We start from the raw sequence: 11812 nt of genomic DNA, 5'->3' as shown, positions 1-11812 counted from the left end.
GTGTGTGCGCGTGTGTGCGTGTGTGTGTGTGTGTGTGTGTGTGTGTGTGTGTTTGTTGGGGGAGGTGAGGGCTGGGGGCAAAGGCCAAACTACTGAGAGACAAGCGTGACACTAAGTTGCATCAGAGAAACAAAACACATGCAGCTCTTAATGTCTGTAAACTTTAAATAACGATGCAAAGTATAAAACGGCTGGTGTTTGTGACGCCGCCACAAAGGTGAGGAGAGAAACATGTAGGGCCGCCACCTGACAGTCGACCAGTTAGGTCATTAGTCAGCAAGATCTCATTGGTTGCTTTGTCACATAAAAAACAAACAAAAAACAAACAAACATGAAACTCTATTAGGAGCTGCTCCTTGTCAAGATGAATCCAAACCTATGTCCTCCTGAGACCCAGAAGAAAAAAGGTTTTGATAATTATATTTTTTCAGATACTTTAAGTCTTTGGATTACAGGAAACATTTCACAGCAAATCATTTTATCTTTCATCATCTGTCCTTCGTAGTGGACAGACCAGACAGTGGGCGCCATGATTCCAAGACAACGCTGTGGGGTGGTGTTTGTGTTGGTAACTGCTGTTTTTATTAGAGTGCAGAGCGGCAGCTACGAGCTAGCCAGTGACACACACACACACACACACACACACACACACACACACTGAGAAGCTCTGATTACAACACAGAGCAGAGGGACTTCATGATCTACTCAGGATGCCATCACTCCACTAAATGTCTTTACATAGCAAACAGTGGTTTGCTGCTGTATGAATGTTCTGATCGTCACATACAGAACCTTTAAAACTGATTTTTGTGAAGTTTGCTGAAAAGTTCGTCTCAAGAAATGATCAGTGTCCTAATGGATCATGGATCAGGCATTTATAAATCACTGCTTCAGGACAAATATTTCTGCAAAGGCTTCCTCTCTAACAGCTCTCATGAACAGTTCTTGTTCATCACTCTTCACCAGATTTGGTGAATAGAATATTTGGCGAGACCAGAGAAGTCTGTTTGTGGTGTCCACATTATTTTTTTATGACTCCTGTTTGACATAAACTTCAGTTCGCAAAAGTCGTCTTCATTCCTGCAGGATTTAAAGCTCCAGTGGACGGATATATTAGCAGACAATGAATATAATATAATAAGTCTGTTTTCTTCAGTCTTTAATCAGCTGAAAATAAGAATCGTTGTGTTTTCGTTCCCTCAGAATGAGACGTTCATATCTACATAGGGAGCAGGTCCTCGTCTACAGAGATCACCATGTTGCACCCCCATATTTCTACAGTAGCCCAGAGCAGACAAACCAAACACTGACTCTAGATAGAGACATTTGTGTTTTCATGTCAGCGTAGCCCAGGGGTCGGCAACCTTTGCTGTCAAAGGAGCCATTTTTGACCAAAAAAATTCTAAGAATCAGTCTGGAGCTGCAAAATATCTGTGCCTTACAGTGACGGCAGCCTGTAAACATCCCTCACAGGTCTAAATGACGATTCATTAATATGTTATATAACAGAGCAGCTCCTCTGCAGCGGGACAGTTGGGATTATTTGGTCCTTAAACTTTGCAGCGTTGGTGGTGATGGCAAACGAACCTGTCCACTCACTATGAAATTCTCTATTTTCCTCTGAGACGTTTTCTCTTTTGGAATCAATAGCGAGTCTCACTGAGGAGATTCAACACTCGCCATTGATATTGAGATCTGGCAAATTTTAGGAGAAGGCACGAGGCCGCAGACGTACGACGCACATAGTTGACAAGATGTTAAAACATTGGGTTTTTTTATTTAGCATATAGGCTCCACATTCACACGACTGGAAAATGTCACAATCACTTTAGAGCTACAACAATGATAAATGAAAGTTAAACTGTTAAAAAAAAAAACTGATTAATTTTCATTTATTTTTTTGTCAAAGCCACAGGAGAGATGCTTAAGAGCCTCATGTGGCTCCTGAGCTGTAGGTTGCCTACCGCTGCCTCAGAATGAGCCCCTTATATCTACATAGGGAGCAGGTGTTCTTCTTTGGAGACGTTTCTACAGTAGCCCAGAATGGACAAACCAAACACTGACTCTAGATAGGGACATTTGTGTTTTCGTTTCAGCCTAGGTTAGGGGTCGGCAAGCTGCGGCTCAGGAGCCACATGCAGCTCTTTAGCTCCTCTCCAGTAGCTCCTGTGGCTTTGACAAAATGTCTCAGAGGAAAATACAGAATTTCGTAGTTAGTGATTGAACTTTGCAGCATTAGTGGTGAAAGCAAACAAGTCTACCAAATAATCCTAAATGTCCCTCTGCAGAGGAGCTGTTTGTTGTAAAACATCTGAATGAATGTTCATTTAGACCTGTTAGGATGTTTACAGGCTAATTGAGTTTGCTGCCGTCACTATAGAGCTCAAAGTCTGTGGCTACAGACAGACATTTTTGGCCAAAGAAATATTTTTTCAGATCTGTTTTAATAGTAAAGATCGATGACCCCTGAGCGAGGTAGTTCACATCCACAAAGAGGCGAACAGCATCAGAAAAACACAGATTTTTAATGTGAAACTGCTTCATTTTGTGTTTGACCAGTTTAAATCACCTGGTCCATTTGTGTTGGAGAGGAAGAGACCTCTGCGGATGATTCGGCTCCTGGTAAGAACCTCCTGAACATCTGCATCTTAAGTTATCAAAGAAAAAAGATGAGCATACAAAAGCAGGCGCTGGGCTAACAGTCTGTCCGTGACGAGCCAAACAGTGTAGGAGAAACACTGCTCTGTGGATAATTCAGCTCCCAGTAAAAACCTCCTCAACAATGAAGACTGATGGAATTCTAACTGGGAGAAGTTTAGCTGGTTGCAATCTGCAGTCCTCACAGCCTGCCCCTTTCAGGATTTTTAACCATCAGCCGATCATCATAACTGTTTCTGAAGGAGATCTGAGTCCAGATGAAGATTAATAATTTGCAAATATTTTCTATTTCTAAATGACAACTGGTAGTGTTTGTGGAGCCTTGAATTATGGCCCCTCAGATAAGTTACTGAACTGTGATTACAAATGTAATAGATTACACACAGAACACAGGCCAAACACACTGACAGGCACAAACAGCTGCCACACACGTGTCATGTACTCACCACTGTCTCTGTCTCGGTCTCTGTCGCGGTCTCTGCGGTGGCCGTGGAATCGGGCGGCTGCAGCGATCTTCATCTCCAGCTGTTTGCGCTTGGAGGCGTCGGCTGGCATGGGGTCACTGTAGTGGGGCCGGAGACGGCACTCGCGCTGCGCCCTCACCGTCTCAGCCAGCTCATAGGCTGCGTCCGAGCTGGAGCGCCTGCAGCCCAGACCGGTGTGCTGCCGGTTGGAAGGACACGTGTGTCAATCAAGTGGTCACGTTGCTATAGCAACAGATGAAGAAGGGCAAAACTCTCGGAGGACATAAGGTTAGAGTGACGATGAGAGAGAGAAATCGCAGCTCGTGTGTGCGTCTGTGTGAGGAGTTTTTATGTCACCATGTTCGCTGTCATGACATCATTACATAACACATCTTGGTTATCTCTCTGATCCCAGCTACTGACAAGAATCCAAATTTCATACTGAGACGCAGCACTAATCATCTGCCAAGTTCTGTAACGGAGTCTAAACACAACACGGCCACACATCCACAGATCTGCTCTTATCTTAACTTGAAACCACCCAGCCTGAAGATGAGAGACGTCCCCCGAGTCACAACTCAAAGCATCTCCTGGATCTTTACTGAGGGGAGGCGAGGAATTCCCCGACACACTGCAGCATCCTGCACGGACACACACTCCTCACATGGCTTTTAAAATCCCGTCAGGGTCTGTGAAGCCCCCGAGTGTTGACCTAAGGTGGAAAGTTCAAAGGTCATCACTACGACACATGACCCCAGAGGCATCACCCACATCCGCTGCATGTGATGATATCGGCTTTACGTGAAAGACAGCTCCCCTAATGTTGACGTTGTCTCTCAGCTAACAGCTACACATGACTGAGAGGTGCAGGGAGGCTCTGTCATCGTCATCATCATCATCATCATCATCGCTCTGTAGCAGAAAACAACATGAGATACAGCTCGCAGCAATCAGGTAAAATGAAGGAGAATAATTCATGTTGGGCTGAATGATCAAACTGCAGCTGTGGCTGTGGGAATGCAGCAGCAGGCTCCACTGTGGATTCACAACCAGAAAAATAAGAAAAGCATCGACACCTCAACATCTGTTCCCTAAACTACCTATAGCTCTGCAGCATGCACACAAAATGTGACTCCATGTCAGTGTCTTGTGTTCTGCAGCTGCAGAGAGAAGCACAATGCTAGCTGCAGCTGAGGCTGGTGTCAGGCTGCAGCCAGCGGAGAGGAGCCATGCAGAGAGCAGGAATGAAGCGCTGAGTTACCAGCAGCCGGCTGCTGTCGGGGGCTTAATCCTCTTTCTGCTGCATCCTCACACGTCGAGCTGTTGCTGAGAAGACGGAGCGCTGCATGCCCGTTCCTGTCCCTCAACAAATACCTCTGCATCAGTGTGTGTGAGTGATGTGCATGTGTGTCGCAGTCCCCTTGCTTGTCCCAGTCATCCTTGAATGCCAGCAGACCTATGTGTTTCTGTGCACGGCGAAAAAGGCGGCGAGCAGAGACGCGCACGGACGACACATTTCAGACATGTAAAGGAAAAATGAAAAAAGAAAATCCTTACGCATTCTCCTGCTTCCTCTCTTCCTCCTCCTCCTCCTCCTGCAGGCGTCTCGTCGCCAGCCTCGGCTCCGCAGGCCGTTGCCGACGTTGCCATGGCAACGGCGGAGGGCTGACAGTCGGTCGAGGGGGCGGTGATGTCACAGCCTCCGTCCCGGTCACCTGACAGCCTGACGGGGGCTTCGGCGGAGATCTCTGCACTGCAGCTGGTGGAGGGAAGAGGAGACAGCGGTACGGAGGGGGAGAGAAGGGAGGGAGCGAAAAGGGAAGGACAAGGGGAGGAAGAAGAGGGAAGGAATGGGAGGAAGAGATGGAGGAGAAAGGAGGAAGGAGGAGGATGTTGGAAAGAGGAAGTCAGTGTGTGAAGGAGGAGAAGTCAGAGGATGGAGAAAGAAAAGGAGGCGATAAGGGTGGAAATTGTAATTCCTGCAGAGCTCTCGCCTCCTTACAGCATCTCTGTCATTCATTCCTCCTCATCCTTCCCTCGCCGGCTCACATGCTTCTCTGCTTCCTGCTGTGTCTTCCTCTCTATGCCCACCACCCACCCTCCTCTTCCTCCTCCTCCTCCTCCCCCTCCATCATCTTTCTACCCTCCAAACACCCAAATCAATGCCTCTCCTCTCTCCTCTCCCCAATCCTCCAATTAGACACATCAGCGGACATTAACACCTGAACCCCTGGACCACAGGGACACACACACACACACACACACACACACACACTCAGACGCAGAATACTTTTCCTTCATTCCTTTGTCTCATCACTGTGGATCCATTCTTGCAGCCGGCATGTGATCTGAGACACACACACACACACACACTGTGGTACCACACACTGAAACACACACACGGAGCACACACCACACATGCATGCCTGCAGGGACTGAAGCCTGCATTTGTATGAGCACATAAAAACACACACACACAGCAGAGAGGAGAGGTCTGAGGCAGCGGTGTGCCTGACGAGTAAAACACTGACCATGAACCACAATATGTGTGTGGTACGTTTGTTGCAAGTCATTCCCACATCTCTCTCTCTCTCTCTCTCTCTCTCTCTCTCTCTACACCCTCATTTCCTGTCTGATGTCTCTGTTGAGCATCCTCGGACCAACCGTCCAACAAAGGTACAAACATGGCAAAATAAATAATTAGGTCTAATCAAGTCTGTGTCAGTTCAGTGGAGCTTAAAGCTGCAGTGATTCATTGTTTGGCCGACAAAGCAAAATCATCATCAGAGTCATGCTCCTGGACACCTGATGAATATAAGTCATATAGACCCAATTTCCTTTTAACTCTGATTTGGACTCCACAAGGGTGCAGACATGTAGTTTCAGATCAGATAAACCAAAATCAAAACAAAGAAACAAACAAAAAAGGAAATACACAGATGCTTTTTTTGTGTTTGTGTTTAGTGTCAACCTCCGCTGCTGAAAAACTGCAGTTCCTCTAATGTCCACTGGAGGCTGGCTCCAAGAGCGAGTCAACCCCCACAGACCCCCATGTTAACATATAGAAAGAAACATGTTTACAGCCTGGTACAGAAAAGGTTTTGATCTCTGCAGCTAATTTCAACATTCTGCACTAGGGATGGATTTTTATATCACTCATCCATCTACATTTTATTAAGGCTTTAAGTTATGTATAATTAAGGGCGGGGCCTCTGTGGGTGGCGTCAGTTGACAAATCACTACTACATGACACAGTTGGTTCAGTAATGTAAGCCTTGTGTTACTCCAGAGTCACAGAGTACAGGCGTAGTTCTCACTATTTCAGGGCCTTTCCCAAACCAGCCCTACATCCTCTCCCAAACCAGCCCCTACATCCTCTCCCAAACCAGCCCCTACATCCTCTCCCAAACCAGCCCCTACATCCTCTCCCAAACCAGCCCCTACATCCTCTCCCAAACCAGCCCCTAAACCCTCTCCCAAACCAGCCCCTACATCCTCTCCCTATACACTTGCTCTACGTTTCTGACGGCAAAAATGCCAGAGGCTGAATCCAAACGTCTGCCCTCTGGACCTGCGCAGTGTGATGTATTTACTGTCATCCAGTAAAGTCTGCGCTTGCATAGACTGCAAGCGGCTGATAGACAGGCTTCGAGACTGTTTTACTCGTTGCCATGGAAACATTCAACCATCGCTGCTATCATATTCATCTATGTGTCATAAGTTGATGAACAGTGTCAAGCTCATCTGTACCTGCAGATAACAAGATATAAATCCCATTTTAGGGCTGCCACTAACGATTATTTTCATTGTCGACTAATCTGTCGATTATTTCTTCGATTAGTCAACTAATCATTTCATCGAAAAATGTGTTAAAATGTTGAAAAATGTCGGTCTGTCTCGCCCAAACCCCAAAATTACGTCATCTAATGTCTTGTTTCGTACTCATGCAAAAGGGTTTTAGTTCACTGTCACGGGACAGTGTGTAAAGCTGCCAATATCTGAACGTAAGAAGCTGCAGTAAGAGTATTTTGGGGTACTTTTATAGTACTTTTCTATGAAAAATGACTCAAACTGATTAGTCGACTACTAAAATAGTCACCGATTATTTTAATAATCGATTAGTCATCGATTAGTCGACTAATCGTCGCAGCCCTATCCCATTTAGAGCCTTTTTTGTGACTGAACACAAATATATTCATACAGTACATCTCTATGGTTGCAGAATCAGAAATACCTGTACATAAGGACAGGACTATAACTCAATAATTTGCGTCGGCCTACTTAAAACACCTACGTTTGTTGTTTTTCGGCCATTTTTTTGCCTCTCTCTCAGCACAGTCTGACAGGCTGAAATAATAAAACACATTTTCAGTCCCTGCACTGAAACATATCTCTGTATCATGATGTGGTTAAATATTATTTCTGACCGACAAATTCAAGTAACATTTTAACAGACCTAACTATCAACAACTATTTTACACATTCATAAGCTGTTGGGTTTTTTTGGCAGTTGAAAAAACATGACAGTGTTCCAATGAATTGTGGGTTATTAAATCAGTGAAGTCTGCTGAAGTCTGCACCCCAAGCGGACTCTCTGGGGGTCTGCAGACCGTCCGCCTGAGGCCCCTGTGGACTGGATGAATTGTGGATTTGGAGCCCTCAGCACTCCCAGACTTCCTGGGAACAGGAAGTCTGGGAGTGCTGAGGGAAGTGGTAGAGTCTCGACATTTGGATTCAGCCTAAAACAGGAGTCCACAAAACAGTGGGTGACATCATGGTGGCTACGTTAATTTTTTTCACACATGGTTTATATATTTATTTCAATCCAGCAGGTGACATCACAGTACAGTGGGACTGGGTATCATGTTTTCCAAATTGGGAGTCAAATCATTCTTACACTAACGCCACGCAAAAATGTTTTCTTAACGAGGTCTGATACTTTAATGATCATTAATATTGTATTGGTGTTGAATGATTGATGTTCAATATTGTATTACTGCAGGTGTGACCTCCACCAAATCCATTCATTCATTAACACTGTGAATGCATCGTGATACTTGAACGCTACCATATTCACATTTTATCAACATGTCTCTCACACCAAACTGTGAGCTGCAGAAGCTAAAACAGAAACAATCCCCTGCAGTGTCCACATTACAGCTTCACATTACATGTGTTCATATTGATTAGTCAGGCTTTAAATTAATGCACACAGCTTTAAATTCTGCTTTCACACATTATTAAGAGGAGCCAGCGACTGTAGAGTCTATTGATTGTGTTTTTCAGACAGTGCAGCAGTGTGAAATATAATATCACTGCAACAAAGAAAATAAAACTCTTGTTACAGCAGTTTTAGAGATAATTATATTTTTACTCAAATTAAATGTGTCTGTGGTTCTTTATCGGCTCAGCAGGTTTAATGGGCCCCGGGATCAAAACACATAACACAGTCTCACAGTGTCGGCTCCCACAGAGAAACAGAGGCTGAACGTTCCTGAAATATTGACCGTCTTATTCCCAAAGTGCTGAATGTAACCACAGGGGGGGGGAGTTAGTCTCAGGAGCAGGTGGGTTAGTGTTGATCTATACAACAGCACCTATATATAACTGAGAGATCTGGTGAGATATTGGCTCCTGGGCTTGACTGAAACGTCTCATCTTATCATCAGTCAAACTGCTGCTGCTTCTCTCGCTGCTAAATATGTTTGCATTTTCTTTGTCTCACCCCAACACGACTGTGACTGCAGGGATGCACGATATTGGATTTTATGCCAATATTCCATATACCGATATATAACAACTTCTATGGCCTATAACTGATATCAATACACACTTTAACTACCTAATTTTACAGCTGGGTCTGAAGTGTCAGACACCCACGATAAAAGCCGTCCTTTCACGTTGGCATGATACGTGACTGATTGCAATGATTGTTTAACAGCGCCCAGTGGCGTCAGGGGTAAACACGGTGTGACAACAACTGACTTTCACCCAAGAGGCCGGTGTTCACTTCCTGTAAGATTGTAAAGCCAAACCCTGTTCTTTTTTCCTAAACCCAACCATGTGTGTGTGTTGGCTGAACGTAACCACGTGTGTGTGTGTCGGCTAAACGTAACCACGTGTGTGTGTTGGCTGAACGTAACCACGTGTGTGTGTCGGCTAAACGTAAAGTGTGTGTGGTGGCTAAACGTAACCGTGTGTGTGTGTGTGTGTGTGTGTGTGTGTGGTGGCTAAATGTAAGACGTAAGATAATGAGAGCATATCAATGCAAAACTTGCAGGGTAATTTAACATCAGAACCCTGGTGACGTCTTCAAGTCGCCTGATTTGTCTGAAAATCTACGTTGGTTTATTTTTATGACTTGCAATTTTTATTTTATAATATTCAAATCAGTCGCTTCACATGGCCATTATACAATCTGTCACAACAACAAAACAACCCCCCACCCGTAACCAAGAGGAGTCCACCTACTTATAAAGTGGCTCACAAATTATAAATATGCTACAAACATTATTAATCAAAGAGACACATGACAGGGGTAATCAATTAAATTATGTACGTAAGCTAGAAGGAATATGTATCTGAAAAAAAATTCAATATAAAATAAAATAAAGCAGATTGAAATAAAAATGAAATTAAAAAAAGAGCAAAATAAAATAGAATAAATTAAAGTAAAATAAAATGAAATAAATAAAAAATTTAAATAAAACAGAATAAAATAAAATGAATAACATAAAATAAAATATAGCAAAATAAAATAAAATGAAATACATAAAAACATTAAGCAAAATAAAATAGAATAAAGTAAAATAAAACAAAAGTTAAAAAACTAAAGAAATTTAATTTCCACTGATAAAAATATCACAGAATCATCCAGTTACATTTCAGAAGCAGGAGCCAGAGTGTGTTTGCATATTTTCCTGCTAAATGACTTCAATGATTAACTGACGACTGTCAATCCACTGATCAATTTATTGCTCCAATACTGGTTTCAACCTCTGCTATGATCCACAGTTCTCTTGGGCCTGTTCTGTATCCTCAGATGTCCCCACAGAGACTAAACATGGAGTCTCATTATTCAAATGGTTCTTACATAACTGTCTTTTCTGAGCTGCGTCCATCCCAAACCAGTTCAACTGCTGCTGAGCTCTTCCTGGACACGTCACAAAAATCATTTCTCAATATCCCTCTGATGCTGTGTGGCGCTCGCACACATTTAAACACACACACACACACACTTTTCATATGACAGCAAACCCTGAACCTTTTCTGTTCTGTGTGACGCATGTCATCAGGGACGGATGAAAGATGTCCGAATGTCCAAATTAAACTGGTGCCAGCGTGGTGAAAAGGCGGACATAATGAATGCAGCTCTGAGAGCACAGCTCGTCCAATCGCTGGACAAACTGTCATTAAAGGCCTTTCTCTCACAGTATTAGCTGTCACACTGCGGGTGATGCATGGGAAGTAATAACCTGCAGCTTAATTCATCAGGAAACCGCTGTATGTGATAGATCACCGCTCAACACGGCGCCGTGTGACACTGAAATTAGCCCGGCTGTCACTTTCACTGATGCATATCACTCCACTCAGACATATTTATGGGTCCGCAGCTAATAGAGACAAATAAACGTTACACACATGCCTCAATGTGCATGCTACAAGTAACAGGTCTGCGTCCTGCAGTTAACTCAGCGGTCTGGTTTAGTGCTTCCTCTTCTATCAAACCCTCCCAGGTGTGATCATATGAACATCACTGTGACAACACAACAGAGAGAGTTCTGCTCTGTGAGCACGTTTGACTGCACGATCGTCTAAAACAAAGATGGTGGAAGTCAAATACCTCAGGGTGCAGAGATCACACAGAACGCACTCATATTTAATTAATAAATCTAAAGTATTAAAATATTCACAGAGCCTCAAGTCAAATTCAAATCACAGGGGAGAGCGCGCGGCATGGTGTGATGCATTATGGGTGCTTTTTGAACTTAAAAGATGAATCTGCTGGGGATAAACATTGTTGACTGTTAGCTGTCGGGCTGTCGATGGGCTCTGTGAGAGCGCTGTGCTGGTGCTGAGATGATGAGTGGACTAATCGACTGGGAGACAAGTAATCAACTGGTCTGGTGATCAATTAATCGTTTAAGTTATTAATGAGGCAAAATGTAAAACACTCTCTGTTTCAAGGATTTGCTGCTTCTCTGTTGTCGCAAACTGAAAACACTTTTAGCCATGCTGACAACACGACCCTATAGATGGTAGTGTGAGGGACTGTTTGTCACTCATGACAAGGAGGCACTTCAGATAGTTTTTAAGCACTGGGGACGGAGTTGTGAGTTTTTTTAATTGGCTTAGAGGAGGGACATCTATCCATTGTCAACTGCTTATCAGAGGCCGGGTCTCAGGGGGCAGCAGGCTGAGCAAAATACTCCAGACGTCCCTCTCCACAGTGACGCTGGGCGTTCTCAGGTCAGATGAGATATAGTGTCCTCTCAGCCCTAGAGACGTCTCCTCTGGTCTGAATCAGGGACTCATGTTCCAAAGTTGTATAATTGCCTAGAGTTGGTTGGTGTTCTCACGGCAGCATTTACAAGAGGACCAGATCAAATGCCTTGTGTGAGAAAGCTGCTCTTGATTGGTCAGAATTTCCATGTGGGAAAAATCCAGGAAGTAAAGCAAACGTTGAAGAA

General features: G+C 44.1%; 1 protein-coding gene across 4 annotated transcripts in view; it reads right to left on the bottom strand.

Moving 5' to 3' along the window:
• Positions 1-11812, bottom strand: part of si:dkey-91i10.2 (uncharacterized protein LOC555224 homolog) — a 92510-nt gene that overhangs the window by 8851 nt on the left and 71847 nt on the right. For 3 of the 4 annotated variants that reach the window (XM_050049427.1, XM_050049429.1, XM_050049428.1), the window contains 3 exons: positions 4680-4881; positions 3105-3321; positions 2570-2647 (listed from right to left, as the gene is read on the bottom strand). In XM_050049427.1, the coding sequence (XP_049905384.1) occupies positions 2570-2647; positions 3105-3321; positions 4680-4881 (497 nt within the window). The remainder of the gene's footprint in view (positions 1-2569; positions 2648-3104; positions 3322-4679; positions 4882-11812) is intronic. The other variant, XM_050049430.1, reaches the window with a different exon arrangement.

Source organism: Epinephelus moara, chromosome 7 (genome assembly GCF_006386435.1).
Source record: "Epinephelus moara isolate mb chromosome 7, YSFRI_EMoa_1.0, whole genome shotgun sequence".
NCBI lineage: Eukaryota > Metazoa > Chordata > Actinopteri > Perciformes > Serranidae > Epinephelus > Epinephelus moara.
This window is presented reverse-complemented; position numbering and strand designations above follow the sequence as displayed.